Source organism: Rattus norvegicus, chromosome 7, assembly GCF_036323735.1.
Source record: "Rattus norvegicus strain BN/NHsdMcwi chromosome 7, GRCr8, whole genome shotgun sequence".
Lineage (NCBI taxonomy): Eukaryota > Metazoa > Chordata > Mammalia > Rodentia > Muridae > Rattus > Rattus norvegicus.
This window is the reverse complement of record NC_086025.1, coordinates 118,234,789-118,255,770: the sequence shown is the minus strand read 5'-3', so window position 1 is coordinate 118,255,770 and position 20,982 is coordinate 118,234,789. Positions and strand designations below refer to the sequence as shown.

Below are 20,982 nucleotides of genomic sequence, written 5' to 3'. Positions count from 1 at the left end.
TTTTTTTAAGCAGTATGCTTTGGTTGATGAGACCTGTGCCCTTTGCACCCATAGATGAACCTTTAAATACTAGTTCAGAATGAGAAGTACTTCCGTGACCTTTAATAGGGGATGCGGGAGCGGGACACAGCAGGTCATACCTCTAATGTTAGCACTTGGGAGGCTAAGGCAAGAGGATTGTCATGAGTTCCAGGCTAGCCTGTATATTAAAACAAGACTCTATTTCAGGCCAAGGGCAATAAATAAAAGGTGGTGTGGGAGATCTGAAGGAGTGGGGGATTCACTTGCGCCCAGGTGATTCGGGAACATGGAATGCTTTTTTGCATTTAAGATCAGCGTGTATTTTCAAATACTGGCTGGATCATTTCTTACCAGTGGGGCTCAGATCCTTGGACACGGTCTCCGGTTCTATACCCCCTGTCTCCAAACCCCAGTGTGGGCCCTGCAGGTGGTTTTCCTCTTAGAGACATCTCCCTAGAAGACAGACAGGCACCTGCACTGTGCAGACAGGCCTCCGTGATGGCCTGTTCACCACAGAGTGACATCTTGGAGTTCATGCCTGCTTGATCTATATCTGTCAGGTGCACCCACGGACCTCAACAAAGGCTCTGGTGCAGGCAGCTCCCTAACCCTACCCTTCAGGATAGCTGAATGTGTGTGTGTCAAAAGCACTGCTCTGCTGCTGGTCCTGTGAGACACCAACTGTGCCTGCTCCTTCCAGGGCCCAGCTGTGTTCCTCCTGGGTCCATCTGACCATGACCCTGGACCTGCTTCTACCCCAGGCAGGTCTGGCATGTATAGCCACTCTCAGACATGACACCAGAGACCCTGGATTCACAGCGTCTGGCCCATCATTGCTGGACTTCTGTATTCCTCTAAGCACCCGATACTCAGAGGCCTCTCTCACAAATCCCTTTCTGGGTCACAGTGAAAGGGACTATGTAATCAGGGTGTCTCTTTCCTAACCTAACATAGCAATAGTGCCCAGACTGAGCCAGCCCATCTTTCTGTCTTGCATTCCAACTTTCCTAGCTGTATGGGGCTTGGTCAGCCACACCCATGCGTGGGACTGGGGAGGCCACCCTTCTTCTCCCCAGGGATACCTAGAAGCTGTGTCCCCAATGCCATCTAAGGGGTGAGGAGCTAGAGGACAACAGAGAACAGATCTATAGGCCTGACTGGTAGTTGACCACAGGACCCAGACAGGCACTCCCCATTTTTCCTCTGTAAACAACCATGCTAGTTCCTTGATGCTGCATCTGGAACTGAGGAAGGGGTTCACTGCACAGTCTGGGTGACAGTTACTGACATCAGGTGACTCCAGAGCAAAACTTGGCAAAGTCTCCTAACCCTGCCGCTGCACCTGAGGTGGCACCTAGGGTCACGAGGCCTGACCCTGATGCTATGCTACTGCATGGTAAGCCACCTGCAAGCCAGAGCAGAGAACCAATCAGGAGTCAAACATCAGGTGCATATTCCCATTCAACCTCCCGTCCATTAATCCCCATACATACTCACAGCCGCTCTCGGCCCCCTACACCCAGCCCTGCACACACACTAAGTCAGACCTTCTGGACTTTCCCAGAGTGTGAAGTGGAGAGGGCCACAGCAGCCAACTGGAGCTGTTTTCAGCTGGGAGGGTTCTACCCAGCTTTCAAATAACCTTCTTGGATCACTAGTGACCCCAACGGCAACCTGACTGCCCAACCCTGGAACTGCTCAAGCACTGGAGCTCTGGAGCCTGGCCTGCTAGTCCACAGGCAGATGTTGCAGGGTGGGGCAGAAGGACAGAAGGACACAATGCTGAGTGTCCTCACAAGTCCTGGTGTAGCACCTGCTAGAGCAGAGACTCATGGGTACTAGCTAGGTAGAGAATTGTGGGTGCTCCAGTACCCTGTCCCACCCCCATCTCCAGGTCCCATGGATCTTAGGTCTTTACTCCTAAATGTCAGGTTGGATCCAGAATCCCAAGACTATTTGTATGGGACCCAGACCTACCTAGTGCTGGCAGATGCCGGTGGGATAGACACCACTGGGTACATACCGCCCAGAAATAGGCTTCATAGTGACCTCAGAGGGGTCTACAAAGATACCGTGAAGTGGAGTGGCCTTGAGTCTAAAGTAGTCCTCCAACACCTCCCACCTCACAGCTGTGTTACCTCCTCCAAGACGCCTGCCTTGTGTGCCCCACTGTTAAATCAGCACCTGCCCTCACAGCTGTCCCATAGATAACTATTAGGGGATCTCTCAAGTGTCTAAGGGTCCTGTAGAGGGTGATGGGGTGCAGAGTCAGGATGGCAATGCCAAATTAGGCTACAGGCCAAAAAAAAAAAAAAAAACCCACAAAACAACAACAACTAAAAAAACCCCACCAAAGAACAGACAGATAAAAATGTATCAGCTGAGTGTTCTCAGCTCCTCTTGGCTTTGGTGAGGCTTTAGTAGAAATTCTGGCAAAGCTGACACCTCATTCTAGACAATTTCTTCTTTTCAATTCCTGAAAAACAGAGTCGGGAAGCTTCTTGTAGGCAAGGTAGAGAGGCCCAGGGCCTAGGTATCCTCTAACCCCTAGAGGCTCAGACGGGGCTCAGGCTGACAGTGAGTGGCCCACAATTTTTGTGGCCAGGGTTCCCCATTACTCACTCTACTCAGCTTCTTAGAGCACCCTGACTGCAGCTTGGGCTCTGCAGAGTGAAGTGTGAATCCCCGGGCAGGATAGGGAGGCTCTGTAGTAGCCCGAGCATGCCTGAGGCATTTATAGAACGTTTCTCCGTAGGCCGGAGAAGCATCCCTCAAGTCTCACTGACAGCCGGAGAGAGAGGAATGCAAGGGGGCTTTGCAGAGGCATCATCAGCTCTGCCCTGAGCAGCATCTCTCTGATCCCCTAAAACCCAAGGACGACATTAGAGGAAGCCCGGCCTTTTTAGTATTCCCCCTCCACACACACACCCCTGCTCTCTCAAGCACTTCACTGTCTTGTCACTTTCAAGGGCCTGAATGCCATGGCCACAGGGGTCAAAGGGCCACAGGGGTCAAAGGTTCATCATCTGCTGCCTATTTTTGAGGGACTTCCAAACTTTGAGAACTTTGTCTATGCCAGCACGGGGCTTCTGTGGGTTCTAGCTTTGGGGAAGCCTAGGTTTGTGCTAACGTCTACTCCATTGCCAGCCCTTGCTCCCCCATCCCTGAGTGGAGATAATTTCTTACGTCCCAGGGACTGAATGCTGGTTTCCCAATGCTAGGCTCACTGGGGCTCCTGGATATGTGAGGAGACTCTGCTTGGGCCTTGCCTCTCTGGGGAAGTCTTTGTAGGGAGTGTCCACACAGGTTGTGGCCTAGACAGACAGTTCTCCATCCAGCTCAGTGAGCAGGCAAGCACCCTGCCAGGGACACAGGAACCTCTTGAGCCTGGATGGGAGCAGCAGATGTCAGGCCTGCGTAGTCCTGAACCGTGCATTTGCTGATGGCCAAGCCTTGGGGGTTATTGCTTAAATCGAGGCCTGAAGCCAGTCCTGAGCTGTTCAAACTAAATCAGAAGATACTCAGCCCTGAGTTTTGCTGTTGTACAGTCTTACAAGGTCACTGGAATCCATTCCCTCCTTTGCCCAAGGGAGATCTTCCTATCCCATTCCCAGCAGTCATGTTTGCAAGGACTGAACAACAACTCGGGGGCGAGAGTGTGCAGTGGTGGCAAGAAGCCATGAGTGCTAAACCCCATTCCCAGGGTTGCTTCATGTCGGGCCAAAACTCAGGAGAAAACTCCATCCCCACAGTGGTCAGGTGGGGAGCCATGGTTAGCTCCTGGAGGGACACAGAGATGTTTCTGGGCAGAAAGGGGGGGGGGGAGAATTAGGTGACAGGCAATCTCGGGGAAAATGTTCCAAGCAGAGAACTGCGGCCGTAAGACAAGACGTCTAAAAGCGGAACCCAACCACAAACACAGCCTTCGTCCCCCTCAGTACAACCTGCCCCACCTGGTCTCCCTCTCCGCCTGCCAGGTGATATATGCACCAGATGGAACGCCCTGTGAACTTGCTGAGGAGTGGAAACGGCTGGGCCACTCGGTAGGCTGGGAGATGAGCCCCAGGAATTTCTGAGAGCTGGGGATCCACCCCCATGCCGCCCAAGCCTAGAATTCCAAAGATCAGGGCACCCATGACCAAGCGTGGTGAGAGCAATTCTCATTCCCCAGGGCCTCGGCTGCATTCCATTCCCGAGAGACGCCCACTGCCTGAAGGTTACCTGTGGTCACTCATCACACCTGGAGCTATCTGGAGGCCAGCTGGGCCCCTGGCTCACTAAGACTGGCACCCTCATCCTCCAGCGGCCTTTGTTTCTCCTTTTGTGGAAGTGGTTGGAAAAGATGAGGCCTCCCGGCTCTAACACAAACAGGATTTTCTGATGTAGCAGATGGGAAGCCAAAAAGCAGATGCACCTAGGATTGTTCTGTCTGGGGGTGCAGCTACGTCCCACGCCCTGGGTACTGGTGCCATCATACCAGGACTCAGCTCTGCCCAACTTCCCAGCTTAGACCACTCCAGGAACGATTTTGCTGAGAACAGATGTAGAAATGGGGAGGAGCAGTTTCTGAGAAAGCTGGGGTGAGCTAAGGAGGTTTGACTCGGCCCTGCGGGCTCCCTGTCTCAGTATATGGATGGTCCAGTGCTCTCCTCTGGGGAAAGGTGAGCATGGGGGGAGAAGGCAGTATCTATCTCTATAAATGCCAGCCAGTCAGGGCCAGTAACTCAAATGTTCAGAAAGTAACAGAGAACAAGCAAACTGGAAGTTTCTAAGGCTATAATCACAGGGACCTGGGCTGTGTCACACCAAAGCAATAGGCCACTCACTGGGCAAGCACCAGGGGGCTTTTGCAGGCCAGTGCCAGAGCACTTGTTTCTCACCCACACTTGAAGCAGGACAACACACACACACACACACACACACACACACACACACACACACACACACACACACACACAACACCTCCCCTTGTCCATAGCTGACGGTGAGACCTCTGACGGCTGGCAACCAGGTTGCATGCCCTCTCCTTGAAATCTCAGAGAGAGGGCTGCTGAACCATTAATTGTAATTAACTAATTATCCTTGCTGCCAAACAGCGGAGGAGGAGGCCGGGGGTGGTGAGCCCCCAAATGACTCAGCCGTGTTTACAACATGCAAACCCATTTAAGAGCTTGTAAAGTTGCTATAAATGGCTCTTTGGCAACAGGAGAATAACGATTCCCTTTCTCTAGCTGCCAGTACAGCAACTGTCGGGGTTGCGGGGGAAATAGCCAGGATGGAGGTTTGGAGATCCAACAGCGCCACCTGGAGGCCAAACTACCGAAGGTTCAGCCTCCACAGCCTGAGAGTAGAATACAAGGAAAACTGATGTCCAGAGGGGAGCGGGGATTACCACTCAGTTTCTCAAATGCTTCAAAATGTTCAGAGCGTGAATCTAAGTCAGAAGTGGCAGAGACCCTCTGGGTGCAGTCCTGACCTACCGGGCACTGGTAGCATCATACTAGGACTCACCTCTGCCTAACTTCCCAGCTTAGACCACTCCAGGAGCAGTTTAGCTGAGAATAGATGTGGAAATGGCCTCTAAGGGCTTTCAAGGTGAGAAGATCATATTCAAGGTTCACAGGCAGCGACAGGGACCACAGAACCCTCTACAGAGATAGTGTGGCTCCCTGGCTTCCCTCACACCTCCCCCGTGGGTGTTCACCAGCCCTTGTCCCGGAGTCTGGCTCTTGATGAAACCAACACAGAAGGGTGCTCTGACTGTCCTTGCCTCGGCCTCCTTTTTGCTTCTGAGACACTGACTGTCCCAGGAGCAAGAAAAGCAGACTCCACACACTAAACGGGTAAACAGTGGCAGCTGGGTTCTTACCCAGTGACAGCTGGGGAGGGGTGACAAGTCGCTCGAGACTGCATGCCAAATCAAGGTTGTTAGTTGCATGGCTAGGACTAGATCTGAGGTCCTCTGAAGCTCAGTTTGTCTTCTCAAAGCATCATGGGAATAGCAGACAGACCAACTCCCACTGACCAAGGCCTACTGCCTAGCCCTGCACACTCGAAACAGCCTTCAGTTATGAGACGCAGGATCTATTCCTCCCACCTACTTTGTAAGCAGGGAGACTGAGGCTGACAGGGTTTATGAGAGAGTCAGTGGTACGGCCAGGGTAGATTCCTGCCAGATTCTTTCACACTAGGCTCCCCAGACTTGAGCAGGGGCTGCAGGCTAGGACATGGCAGCCAGGTAGAATTGGACTTAGGAAAGGACCTCTGAAGGGAGTGAGGAGGGTGTAGATGGCTCTGGGCTCCTCAGAGGGTCACTCACCCACAGTCATGCCGTCCTCATAGCGCTTGATGATATCAAAGGAGTCTCGAAGGTTCCCTTCTGTGATGTCGAAGATGATGTCAGCCTGGTTGGCAGGATACAGCGGCGTGACAGCCCTCAGAAAGATGATCTCTGCGGCAAGGGAAAGGATGGCTTGAGAACACTGTAGTGCTGGCCCAGCCCTCCCCTTCCATTTCCTCCCCTTCTCTCCTCCCCTCCCCAGAGACTTGCCCCAACACCAAACATGACTGGGATTCACTCCTAAGGCAACATCACTGAAATCAACAACTCCCCATGTGGAAGAGTAGAGTCATGGCCCTCACATCATAGCCAATCTTTAGTTTTCTCAGTAGAGAAACTGAAGCAATTTGACGATTCTTATCTGCCCTGAGGTCGTGGGTCCAGCGGCTGTGTGGGCTCAGCTGGGCAGTGGTGGCTGTGGTTCTAGATCACCTCACAGTGAAGCAGTGTAAGATACCTTAGCCTTGGAACCACCATTCACATCCCAGCCTAGATCAGGGTAAACCTGTGGAAGTTCTTTTGCTGGGCCAGTTTCTTCATCCCTAAAGTAAGGGGGGAAGCTGGCTATCTGATGCTATCTTGGCACCCCCGGTTTCCTGAGGCCAAGACATTAACAGGTGTGTTAGCTGCCCCCGATTCAGGTAACCAATTCCTATGTCAGCACAGAGTAGAACACCATAAAAATGGCTGCTTGGAGGGTGGTGGTGCGGTGGGGAGATGGCTCAGCTGTTAAGAACACTGACTGCTCTTCCATAGGTCCTAAATTCAGTTCCCAGCAACCACATGGTGGCTCACAACCATCTGTAATGGGATTTCAGCTGTCCTCTTCTGGTGTGTCTGAAGACAGCTACAGTGTATTCCTATACATAAAATAAATAAAAACAAAAATTCGCTGCTGAGAACTTAGGAAAGACGTGTGTGTAAGTTTGTTGAAACCCCACTCAACACAGGGCAAATGTGAGTGGGAATGGAGTAGGGGCTGGGGACTTCCCTAAGGACAAGGCTGGCCTTGTGGGTCTCACGAATCCCCCCCCCCCACACACACACAGCTGTCTGCTGATCCTGCATGACTCTCTCAGTGTCAGCTCGGGGGTCATCTTGGATAACTCAGCGACACATTTTCCTGGAGAGGAAGGGTCTTTCTTAGCATGCTGTTAGTATGTTAGCTGGCACACGAACTTGCTGAATGTCTGATGATAAACTTAGTTGTGGTGGTCAGGGAAGGAAGACTCCATGCAGAAGAAAGAAGGGGACTGGGGACCAGAGAACCCACAGCTACACACCCCAAGGTGTGTCATGAGTATGTGGTTCACCGAGGAGCTTGTAACCCCAAACTGCCTCAGAAATGTGCTGTGATGGCACCGGCCATGTCCTTTGGGAAGCACACAGAATTGTCATGTTACCCTGTGGCCTCTGCTTTCAATCTGGCTGTTCCGTCCATCTGTCCCAGTCTCTGAGGTGTCTTGGCACACCAGACTCATCTATTAGGGCTTCTTAACAGGTCTCTTGGGGTGAAGCCCCAGCTCCAGGTTTAGGCACCGGCTTATCCTTCCAGCCCTGCCAATCTGTCTTAGTCTTCTGCGCCACCACCTCCAGACCTTGGCTCACCTCCAGACCTTGCCCGCTGGGATCTGCTGGCAAGTCTCTTCTCTCCTTCTCCCACTTTGGCCAATAACCTACCCACTTCCCTCAGGAAATCCTCCTCAACTCCCCAGAGTTCGGCATGGAATCGACACTGAATGCTATTGACAGAATGAGTGTCAGCCATCAGAGGGGCTGCCAAACAGGGAAAGGCTGAGCAGCCCAGGAACCCGGATGGGCAAGGTATGCATCTCACCCCGACCACATCCTACAAGGAAGGGCTCCTGCAGGACAGACTCTCTCCTCAATCAGAAGGAGGCTCGGAAGCAAGGCTCAGGACCTTGATCCACTCACCCTCCGGACGGGTGAACTCTCGGAAGGTGGGCAGGGAGATGACAGTGTGGGAGACGGTATGCACAGGGTCCCGCATGCAGGCCTCATCGGTGGGACGGCAAGACTTGATGCAGCGGACGGTGTCTGTCTTCTCTTGGCGAAAGCTGCAGAGAAACACAGCCCAGGAAGGTTGGTGGCAAAGCCAGGACGACAGCTCCCAGGGAACACCAGAAGCAGCAGGTGCCCAGAGGCAGTTCTACCAGCAGCCAACAGTGGCCTCTGTGGCCAGACAGCACTGCATGGTCCTTCATATATAATGGGGATACCATTTAGTCTAGCTGCTAATGTGCACAGTTTGGAATTTGCCAACTGCTCCAAGCGAGCATCAGTCTGCCCCTGAAGAACATGTTCACTTCTCAGTTGCTTAGCAACAATGATGGGTAGCTAGGGGTATTAGGTGCCACGGATGCCAGTGAATAAGGGTGTCAGTTCCTACATCCTGTGAGCCAACAACTGGACAGCGATCAGGGCTCATGGTGGGGTGGGGTTGAGGGTGAGAGCGGGGTTGGTGTTGGGGGGGTGGGGTTGGGGAATGTATATAAACTGCTGATCTCAGTGTCCATCACAGAGAAGTTGAGTCCATACCAAGTGACAGGAAGGAGAAGGGTAACACTTACTGTAAGTCCATGCCCATGTTCTAGGCACTGTGCTATACTGTTCTTAAAAACTGTACCATGAAATAAAGAAACAAGGTTGGAGAGAGAGCTCATCAATTAAGAGCACCGTGTTTGCTCCTTTGGACAATCCACAAGGCAGCTGGGTCACAGCTGTTTGTAATGCCAGAGCCAGGGGATCTAACACTCTCTGGCCTCTGTGGGCACTGTACACACATGGTGTACAGACATACATGCAGGTGGAACACCTATTTACATAAAATTAAATTAAAACTAAGGAGGAGGAGGATAAAGAGGAGGAAGAGGAGAAAAAGAAGAAGAGGAGGAAGAGGAAGAGGAGGAGAAAAAGAAGAGGAGGAGGAAGAGGAGGTAGGTGGAAGAGAAAAAAGAGGAGGAAGAGGAAGGGAAGGAAGAAGAAGAGGAGGAAGAGGGAGAAAAGGAGGAAGAGGAAGAAAAGGAGGAAGACAAAGAGGAGGAGGAGAAGGAAGAGGAGGAGGAAGAGGAGGAGGAGGAGGAGGAGGAGGAGAAGGAGGAGGAGGGGGACAGTGTCAGGAAACAACACCCAAAGTTGTCATCTGGCCTCCACAGGACATGTGTACACATCTGCACACACACATACATGTATATGAAATAAATGAGATAAAACATATGAACAACCAGGTGATACATTTAATTCCAGCACTCAGGAGGCAGAGAAGATGGATCTCTGAGTTTTAGGCCAGCCTGGTTTACATAGTGAGTTCCAGAATGGCCAGAATTGTACAGAGAAGCCCTGTCTCTAATAACCAAACAAACAAACAAACAAACAAAGAAGAAATAAGAACAAGACCCACAAAACAAAAAAACCCAGATATGAAAAGAATGAGAATAGTTCAAAGAGTTATTGTATGAAAAACGTCTTTATAATTATCAGCCACATCAGGGGGTTGAGGCAGAAGGGTTACAAGTTCAAGGACAGCCTGCTCTATACAGTGAAGCCCTGTCAAAAAAAAAAAAATTCACAGGAGGAAAGAAACCTCGGCCAATTGCCTGAAGCTACCTTGTGTGCACCAGATCAATACCAACCTCCTGAAACCTACAGCTAACGCTTAACCTGGGCCCACGTCAGGCCCTGCTGGGTTTCTTCATAGCTCCTTCCCACAGTGTGTACTTCTACGCCAACCCATGACTTGCCCATGAGTGAGTGATGGTTTTCTTTAAGTCCCCTTTGACTGAAGTTTCCCTCCATCCTTTTTTTCCCCACATGATCTGGTAAGGAGCCTAGTGCATTTCAGCCTCGGAGCCCCACAGTCAGGAGCTGGGTGACCGCATCCTTGTGATGTGGTCTAGAACATTCCTCTTTCCTCTGAAGGTCCCTCACGTTGGCTGCTAGATGAGACACGACACAGGCCAAGTCTGGCTGGAAGGATGGGAGAGATGGAGTGTCTCCCACCAGGTCACGTGGGTTCTGGTCTTTCTGTGATACCTACAGCAGTTGGTCCTCAGGGCCTACACCCACTGTGCTGGTTAGTTTCTGTCACAAGCTAGAAGAATTCTCAGTAGAGAAAAAGGCTCCACCAGATTGGCCTGTAGGGAAGTCCATGAGGCATTTTCTTGATAAATGATTGAAGGCTGTGGGGCCCCACCCACTATGGGAGGAGGCACCCCTGGATAAGTGCTCCTGGGTGACATAATGTTTTGTGCGTCTTGTCTGTTTGTGTTTGTTCATTTGTTTGAGACAAGTTCTATCTACATGGCCCTGGCTGTCCCTAGAACTCAGCATGCAGGCCAGGTCAGCCTTGAACTCACTGAGAGGTCCACCTGCCTTTGCCTCTTGAGTGCTGGGATTAAAGGTGTGCACCACCAGGCATGGCTGGTCTTGGGTAATATAAGAAAGTAAGCTGAGGGGGTTGGGGATTTAGCTCAGCGGTAGAGCGCTTGCCTAGGAAGCGCAAGGCCCTGGGTTCGGTCCCCAGCTCCGAAAAAAAGAACCAAAAAAAAAAAAAAAGAAAGAAAAAGAAAAAGAAAGAAAGCTGAGAAAATCACGGAGATACAGACAGACAGACAGACAGACAGACAGACAGACAGACAAGCAGCATTCCTCCATGGCCTCTGCTTCAGTTCCTGCCCCCGGGTTCCTGCCCTGACTGCCCTTCATGATGGACTATAATCTGTTAAGGTTAAATAAACCCTCTTCTCCCCAGATTTCTTTCGCTCATAGTGTTTATCACAGTGACAGAAACCCAAGCCACCACTGACTGCACCTGGAGCTGGAAGAATGCTGCTGGCCTGACACTTTGCTCTCATTCCCTGGCTGGTTTTCTGTGCAGGGAAGTGGTCTCCTATATTGTTACTGCTGTGTGGTCACCAAGAAGCATCTAGTTCAATGCTTGCTAGGTCCAATTCTACTCTGCTACTGGCCAGTGTTATGTTGGCCATTGGATATGAAATGTTCCCCTCAGGCTCACAAGTTGGAACACACCAGCTGGTGGTGCTGTTTTGAGAGGTTAAGAATCCTTTGGGAGGGGCTGGCGAGATGGTTTAGCAGTTAAGAGCACTGACTGCTCTTCCAGACGTCCTGAGTTCAATTCCCAGCAAACACATGGTGGCTCACAACCATCTGTAATGGGATCCAATGCCCTCTTCTGGTGAGTCTGAAGAGAGTGACAGTGTACTCACATACATAAAATAAATAAATCCTATTCTAAAAAAGAAAGAATCCATTGGGAGATGGGGGTCCAGAGGGAGGAAGTGGGTATTGGGTAGGGGCTTGAGATTTATGGCCTGGCCCACTTCCTGACCTCTTTTCTGAACTGCCGGGAAGTCAACCTGTCCCCTCATTTTCCCATTACAGCCAAGAGCTGCACCTGCTCCACCACACACCATGAACTGTACCCTCAAACATGAAACAAACAAAATACCCTCTCTTCCACTAAGTTGCCTCTTCTTGTTAGGGATTTAAGAAAAGTAATTAATACAGACAAGTATTTGTGTCATGAACATTAGGGTTCTCCTTCCCTCCTCAAAGGATTGTGAGGGAGGAAGGATAAAGCCAGAGTGAACTCATGATGGGATGAGGTGGTCCAAGGCCATTGCTGTCCTCCATGGAAACTCAAACCTTCCTTCCCTTCTTGGCCACAGAGAAGAAGTGGCTCTTGGGTCCCTTGTGCCTCCACAGCTCTCCAGCTATGAGGCAACACTCAGTACTCGTTACATCAAGAATGCTTTCCTGTACACTAGAGCCACTGCTCCAGTGAGGCCTGGATTTATCTGCCTGGGGTTTCTGGGAAGTAGCGATGCAGGATCATAGTCTACATAGCAACAATGCTCAGAGCAACAGGGCTGGCCACTGTTTCCAGGAACCACCAGCAGACACTCAAAATGTAAGATACAGCAGTAGGGGCTGATGACATGCCTCGGACAGTTAAAAACTTGCTGCCAAACCTGGGGACCTGAGTTTGGACCTTGGGACTTAGATGATAGAAAGAGAAAAAACAGCTTTTGCAAGTTGTCCTTTGACCCCCCCTTCTAAATAAATGCAATACTAATATTTACTAATTCAAAACAAAGTTTACAGACTTCTTATCTTCTCCAGGGTTCAGGGCATAGATTTTACTCTACATCACAAGCCTGATTCAACCAACACAGAGAATCTCGCAGCTGTCCAATTTGACTGATCCCATGTTTCATACAGAGTAGTCTCAGAATAATAGTACTAAAATGACCATTGCCAACCAACCTCTGTAAATAATTTCTCTAGAATGTTCTCCTTCTACTCAGTCTAACTAGAAATACGACTTCTGTGTAGTCTGAGCTATATGGCAATCAGTAGCATCGTCGTTGCTCAGCGTGTGCCAAGTTCATTATAGCATGCATTCTTTGTATAAAATCCCTGGCTTACATTTCCTAATTATCCTAAAGATACCACTTCATTTTTATCCAACATAAAATGTCAAAAATCTGACATGCAGGGCTGCAGAGATGGCTCAGCAGTTAAGAGTGTTAGATGCTATTCCAGAGAATCAGGTTCAGTTCCCCGGACCCATGTTGGATGACCCACAAACATCTGTAACTCTAGATCCATGGAATCCAACAACTTTCTTCTGGCCTACTCAGACACCCAAATGCACATGTATGCACTCACATACATAAATGAAAAATAAAAACAAATCTTTAAAAACAGTTGATACCCATGTGAATACACATTCATGTGAGCACACACACATGTACACATGTGCACAGTCACACACACATACATGCACACACACATACACACACACACACACACACACACATACACACTTTGGAGCTCTTCAAAAGGACTTGCTTGTCCAAGAATTTGCTTGAGTCCATGAGTGAACTAGATGGAGGATTTCTGTGTCTAGAAAGATTTGCTTACTGCTTTATTTAAAAAAAAAACAGTGGAAAAAAAAGAAAAACCTTATTTCCACATCTAGATGGAGTTAGAAGTTGGAATCTATAGAATTAGATACCTAAAAACAGGAAGAGATAAAAGGTCCTGAGTTGAGATCGCACTTATCCAAGAGAAGAAATGTTTAAGTCAGAAACGCAGAACTACAGATCCTGACCTTGGAACTTGATGGGTGAAAATTGCTGAGACAGCAAGACTCATTAGCTGATGTCATTCAAATGGCTGATTCTCACACAGGTCCCTCATGGCTTGTGAAAATAATACATATAGGGGCTGGAGAGATGGCTCAGGGGTTAAGAGCAGTGACTGCTCTTCCAGAGGTCCTGAGTTCTATTCCCAGCACCCACATGGCGACTCACAACCATCTGTAATGGGATTCGATGCCCTCCTCTGGTGTGTCTGAAGGGATCAACAGTGTACTCACATACATTAAATAAATAAATCATTAAAAAAAAGAAAATAATATATAAACATGAAGACTCCAAACTCCTGGTTCTCTGAAGCCAATCGCCTTAACCTAATCTCTAGTAGTTTATTTAATTTTTTTTTAATTTTAATTTTGTGTGTATGGGCATTTTGCCTGCATGTATGTCTATACACCATGTTCATGCAGTACCCACCAAAGCCAGAAGAGGGCCCCTGGGACTGTAGTTACAGACAGCTATTAGCCTCTGTATAACTCTTAAGAATCAAACCTGGTTCCTTTTTGAAGTACAGCTAGTGAGTGAGCCATCTCTCCAACCCCCCTCATAGATTAAAAAATAAACAAATGCGGGTTGGGGATATAGCTCAGTGGTAGAGCGCTTGCCTAGGAAGCGCAAGGCCCTGGGTTCGGTCCCCAGCTCCGAAAAAAAAGAACAAAAAAAAATAAACAAATGCAACAAAAAATCCCCAATAGTTATTTAAATAAATAAGCAACAACAAAATTCCACGCAGGGACCCACGTTCAAGTACTTGTAGCCCAGGCACAGATAGAGAAAACCCAAGTATGGAGGTGACTTAGCAGGTTTGGAGTGCAAGTGTGCCCTCTGGTGGCTGAGTGAACTCTTGTTAGCTCTGCCCTGTCTAAGCTGCAGGACTGACCAATGGGATAAGGCCAACTCCAAGGGGGTATGACCCTCATCAGTTGATTGATGGGTTTAAGTCACCACTCTTCGCCCCACCTCTTCTAGCCAGTTCTTCCATTTGAACAACCTAATGATGCTGTTTCCCTGTTTAAGGGTGGATGCTACTTGATTTCTAAAAAAATGGCTTTGGTGCATTCTCTCTGGGCGAGCTAGAATGGCCACGTGACAATGAGAGAGGTGTACATTACTGCCTCATGGCTGGGAGCAAATACCAACAAGAAGTAACTTGAGGGAAGGTGGGTATATTTGGGGCCACAGTCTGAGGCTACAGCCCATCAAGGTGGGGCAGGTATAGCAATAGGAGTGGCTCCCAGATGTGGACACAGGCGCTAAGGCTGCTGGTACACACCTGGGTAGATCAGAAAAGAGAAAGGAATGCTGGACCTCTGCTGCCTTTCTCCTGTCCTACTTCCGACCCCACCCACAGGGTGGGGCTTCCTTCTCAGTTACGCCTCTCACGTGGTCCCAGAGACCTCATTAATGCTAGAGGTGTTTTCTTAATTCAATCAAAGTGGTACTCAAAATTAACCATCACAGGGTGACGTACGTTTTTTCCTTAGGTATCCATAGGTGCCCCCCACCCCAATAATTTTACAAGACTGTCTTTGTGTTGGTTGTTCTGAGGTAATCTTCCTACAGGGAATTTCAAAGTTTATTTTTAATTTGTGTGGCTTTTTTCCCCTCCCTTCAGTTATCACTTACAGTGCTGACTCCCCCCTCACCACGTGTTTGGGGTTACCAGAAACATTCTTTTAAGGACCAAGGATTCACAGATGCCTATTGTCTACATGTTGGACCTTCTTCAGAGTTCCCTGTTCTCTGCATGCTGGATCTGCTCTGCATACTGTCAAAGATGTCTGTTCTCTGTGGGCTGGACTTGCTTTGAAGACCTTGAGCATTTGTTACTTTTCCTTGAGACTTTCCTCTTGTTGTGCTTTGCTTCTTTGTTACTGTGGTATAACATTATGACCCAAAGTGACTTGGGCGGAGCAAGTTAACTCAAGGCAGGAACCTGCTGGATGCTATTTGCTGGTTCACTCACAGGCTCATGCTCAGCCATCTTTCTTATACAGCTAATGACCACCTGCCTAGGGAATAGTGCTGCCCACAGTGGGCTAGGTCCTCCTTTATCACAGACTAACCTGATAAGGACAATTACTCAACTGAAACTTTTTTCCCAGTGATTCTAGACTGTGTCAAGTTGACAGTGCTAACCGGGGCATTTATGATCTTTCTCTTTTTATTTAAGTTTTTCCTTTTCTAACTTGTTTGTCCTTAGTGTTTTGACTCTTTTGTTCCATTTCTTATCACTTATTTTTCTTAAGTAATTTATTTAACATTAAAAATATACTGACTATCCTGTTACGTTTTAAATTCTAATTCATATTTTTCTTCCACGTTCTGGTCTCTCAGTCTCACAAATGCATGATGGGTTTGCACCATTGCAAGTTGCTGAATATTAAGAGTTGTGACTTTCTTCCCCCCCACCCCCCCCCAGAGCTGGGGACTGAACCTAGGGCCTTTCGCTCACTAGGCAAGCGTTCTACCGCTAAGCTAAATCCCCAACCCCAAGAGTTGTGACTTTCAAACGTACTTCCCGTACCTGAGGGACGTACTGGCTCCTAGTCTTTGTTCTTATAATAATTGTATGCACTGATTTTTCTAAAGCTGCCACAAGGATACCACAGATAGTCTTTAAGCAGCGGGCGTGCACTGTCTCACAGGGATGGAGGCTGAGAGCCCATGCTCAACATTGGTGAGGTTGGTTTCTTCCAGGGCCTCTGTCTTTGGCTTGTAGGAGTCACTGTGTCTTCATGTGGACTCTCATAGGGTCCTCTCCATAGAAGGACTTGGGTATAATGAATTAGGGCCCACTCAGGTGGCTTTGCATTTACCTCATTTAAAAATTTAAAGGCACCCGTCTACATTGAAAGACACTGAGGTTAGAACTTCGGTGTGTGAAAATTGATGACACTATGGCATTATCCCTTCAAAGACATGTCAAAGTGCCAGCCCTTAGTATCTCAGAAAACAGCCTTATTCGGGAACAGGGTCATTGCAGATGTAATAAGGTAGGATTAAGTCACAGCAGCAGCAGGTGGGGCCCCAATCCAGGAAGATACTAGTCCTCTTAAAGAGAGGCCCTTGACAAGACTGATAGCCAGTGCTGCTTGATAGCACAGGAAGAGCTGGAGTGACGTTACTATAAGCCAAGGAATGCCAGAGGTGGCAAGCAAGCCACCAGAGACTGCAGAGCCATTCCCTTCCAGGCAGAGAATGCCCCAGGTCAGATGGAGCAGAGAGTGGCAAACACATAATGGGAGATAATAAGCCTACTATGCAGGGCCACCTAGTTCACAGTCCTCTGCTACAGAACCTAGTAGATGGATTCTCACACTGATGCCTTTTGGATGCTCCTTTCTCTGAGGAGTTCATTTCCCTGGCATTTACAGTCAGTATAGCTCATGGCTGCCTTCATGACCTCCTAGAGCCCCCTAGTCTGTTGCCTCTGGGCTGCCCTCTCTAATGTGCCTCTAATGGTCTGGGACCTTCCTCTTCCACAGTGTCTGTTGTCACTGTTGATCTATTGTTTCTACAAGCTGTCCCTAGAGTGACCCTGACACCAAGGAAAGTCTTGACATTGCAGTCCCCACATTGAAGGCTGAGCTGCTCCCACCTAACACAGCCCCATCATGGGCTCCCACACGCCTTGGCCACTGGGTGTGAGGAGGATCCCAGTGCCCGAGCTCCCCACATTAGTCTGCTGCTCTTTCCTGGGGTGCCCTGGGGCTGTTTGGGATTCTCCAACATGCAGAGCGAGGTCCTAACTTGTAGCTGGGAGGTTTGGGGAGCCCCTGTGTTGCTTCATTAAGTAGTAAATAGTTCCCATGGATTTGTAATCTTCCTGCTCAGATCCAGGCAGCTTCAAAGACTCTGCCTGCATCTGTCAGGCTGCCCATTCCACACACACTTCTGCACTTTAAATGTCCCTTCATTTTTTATTATATGCGGTACGGCTGTTTTGTGTGCACATATGCATGTGAACTACATGCCCACTTATTTAATGAGCTGTTTCTTCAGGCCAAACAGCCCAAAGATGCCAAAACCAACCACAGAGACTACTCCTTCATTCCAAAGCCCACGGCTTAGCAGGTGGAACAAACAAGTTAACAATTTTAAGATACCAGGTACATGTTCTAAGGGATGCCTGGGGCCAGAGAGTGCTAACTAAACAAGAAAGGCTTCACTGAGGAGATGGTCTTTGACCTGAGTCTATAGGAAGAATGGCAGTTTGCAGAAAGAGGGCAAGGCTCAGACTGAGGCCAGGAGCTTTCCTAATCAGGGATCGGCAGGGAAGGCACAAGCTGCCCTATGGGCCAGGATACCAGCAAAGGTAACGAGGAGGGCTGTGGAAGCTACAGCTGAGAGGGTAACCGGGGGACCAGATCACACTAGAAACAGATAACAGGCAACTCAAAGACAACTTGACCCCCACCTATCAGAGCAAGGTCTGAGTGACAGAGCTTCTGGTTCTGCTAAGAGCCAGCACCAGCAGTCAGACCCACTGAAAGACAGAAAGCCTAAGTCAGTGTGGTGGTCTAAGTGAAAATGGCCCCCACAGGCTCAAAGGAGTGGCACTATTAGGAGGTGTGGACTTGCTGGAGTAGGTGTGGAGGAAGTGTGTCACTGAGGGTGGGCTGTGAGGTTTCAGAAGCTCAAGTCAAGACTGCGGAGCTAGATGTAGAACTCTCAGCTACCTCTGAAGCACTGTCTGCCTGCACACCACCAGACTCCTGCCATGATGATAATGGACTTATCTCTCGGAACTGTAAACCAGCCCCAATTAAATGCTTTCCTTTATAAGAATTGTAGTGGTCGTGGCGTCTCTTCACAGCATAGAAGCCCTAAGACAGCCAATATTGGCATGATCTCCACTTTCTCAGTGGACAGGGACACAGTACCTGCTGCGTGTCAGGAACCTTACCAGGAGAACAGGACAGTTGCAGAATAAAACAGATCTAGTCCCTGCCTTTGTAGAGTCTTCTAGGTGGTGAGAAAGAAATGCAAACAACAGAAGCCAATGGGACTTTCAGGCTGTTCTAAGCACCATAGAGTGTTTGTTATAAACAAGAGAGACAGAGAGAGCACAGACTGGGGTGTTGGGCAAAGTTCCTGGAACAGGAAGTGAGCATCCCCCAAGGCTTCCTGTATTGACATTCAATTCTTTTTTTTTTTTTTTTTGGTTCTTTTTTCCGGAGCTGGGGACCGAACCCAGGGCCTTGCGCTTCCTAGGCAAGCGCTCTACCACTGAGCCAAATCCCCAACCCCAACATTCAATTCTTACTGAGGTATTAGGAGAGTGGACACTCACTGCAACTATAATATCTAGAGATGGGATGTGAGGAAGGCAGCTGGGATGAGACGCCCATTATGGTGGAGCCCCACAACTGAATTCTGAAGGCCGTATAAGACAGCAGACATAAGTGCTTATGCGTGCTCCGTCTTGCTCCATGTGGCATCCCGAGTGCCATCAGGACTCTACCAGCCAGAAGGGCCACCTTCAAGAGTAGACTCTTGGCCTTGTATCTCCTTAGCTAGAAGCCAAATGAGAATCTAAACAAACCTCTTGTCTTCAGGAAGCCACCCAGTCTCTGGTATTTTGTTATCTGAATAAAAAGTGTGGGTTAATGCAGTCTGAAGACAAAAGCCCACGTAGGCTGAGATTTAACCAGCTTCCGGGCTAAGGTATAGATTGTGTCATTATGGCTTAGAGGAAGTGTGGAAGGGGAGAGGAATTTAACGTCAGGCTGGACTATCACCCTAAGGTAAAGGTGTGCCCACCCTTGAAAATCTCATTGAGATTTTCCCGTGGTTCAATGGTTGAGAGCACCGGCTACTTTTGCAGAGGACCTGGGCTTAGTGCCTAGCACTTACACGAAGACTCCCAAGGTCTAAAACTCCAATTCCAGGGGATCTGACACCCTCTTCTGGCTTCCACCGGTCATGCATTCATATAAAACACTCATACACATAAAATAGATATTAAAAAAAAAAGATAGATTAGGGACCACAACTATATGCAACAGACGCCATGAAGAATCTTAGGCCAATTCTTCAAAAGGCTCCAGCTTCTGAGCCGAGAATGAACTGTGGAGCCAGTCGCATTGATGCCAGATCAGCAGCTGGGTTGGCTGGACTTGTGATGGAGACAGAGGTACGAGGCTCAGGGCTCACAGTGGAGGGACTGTGACAGAAGGGATGAGCTATGGAGCTGGGGAACATAGACCGCCTGTGTGATCTTGTGCAAATCACACCCTCTCTGAGTATCCACAAAGACCGTACACACTGGAGGTGCATACCAAACACCCGTTAGACACTTTATGGTTCCGGCAAGCACCACAACAGTGCCAGCCTTTACCGCCTGGTGGCACAGCAGTGGAGGGGTCAGTAGAGGTCAAGAGCTTTATCAAAGATCAACTGTGTTCAGTGTTTGCCCAGAACAGATTAGTTACACACCCAGTCCTGGTGATCCTACATGTGACCCCCCACTGGCCAAAAGGCCTATTATCCCAGGCTAGCTTGGCTCCAAGAGACTGAGTCACGAGAGCCAAGCCCTTCTCTTTCTTGGGGAGGTGTTTCTATATTGGAAAGGTGAAAGAGACAGAGCTTGGGCATCTCTGAGAGCGAGGCTCCTTTCTCAGCCATCACAACTACTCCTTAGAGTTTACGCAACAGGAAGAGATCGTTCCTAGGTGTAGACCCAGCCCAGCCTCGTTCTTCCTTAGCCCAATAATGAACCCTGATGCTGTGCTTCTCAGGGGCTGAGACCATATGAAAGCTATTCCCCCAGTCACCTGATAGGGAAACCAATTCTGGAAGGGGCTCGGCTTACCCCAGGAGAGAGAAAGCAGAGAGAGGACCCCCGCCCACAGCAAATAAAACCAAGGCACAAGAGGCATGCTCTTGGGATGGCTGCTGCGAGTTTATTAGAACCCCGAGGGTGGGAAAGCAACAAGAGGGAGTGCCCAGGACCCAAGCAAGCACTCAGAGCTCTGCAAACACGAAAATATAAAGCTTGGCCACAAAGGAGCTGACTGTGCCGTGGCGATAAAGATCCATCGTGACGGTCAGGAGCAAGTCCCTGGGCTCAGGGATGGGCCTGGTGAGGGCCACCACCCCACTGTGGTGGCTCACCTTTCGGGTGGTGAAAAAGCCCTCCTCATTGCCAGCGGTGATGGCCAGCTGCATGCTGTCCCCAGGGACAGCACTGGAAGGGCCCATGCGGAAAACCACCGCGGGCACTTGGATGTTGGTGGGGAAAGAGAGGTGGTAGTAGGTTATTCTCAGAGGCAGCCTGGGGCACTCCTGGTTCTCATGGCAAGGCAAGCGCTCACAGCGGCTGAAAGACAAGTGGACAGAGAGACAGGAAGAGGGTTAGCGCCACCTCAGCAAGCAGAGAAACAACAGAGTGTGGGCAAGCACAGCTCACTGGGC

The 20,982-nt window shown here is 49.3% G+C and overlaps 1 protein-coding gene across 2 annotated transcripts in view; it reads right to left on the bottom strand.

Annotated features, from left to right (window-relative positions):
• Fbln1 (fibulin 1) overlaps positions 1-20,982 on the bottom strand; it is a 79,619-nt gene that overhangs the window by 14,195 nt on the left and 44,442 nt on the right. Inside the window, exons 15-16 of one of the 2 annotated variants that reach the window (NM_001127547.1) lie at positions 8,297-8,439; positions 6,341-6,472 (exon numbers count right to left, since the gene is read on the bottom strand). In NM_001127547.1, coding sequence (NP_001121019.1) covers positions 6,341-6,472; positions 8,297-8,439 — 275 coding nt within the window. Of the gene's footprint in view, positions 1-6,340; positions 6,473-8,296; positions 8,440-20,446; positions 20,888-20,982 lie in introns of those variants that run through there. The other variant, XM_006242161.4, reaches the window with a different exon arrangement.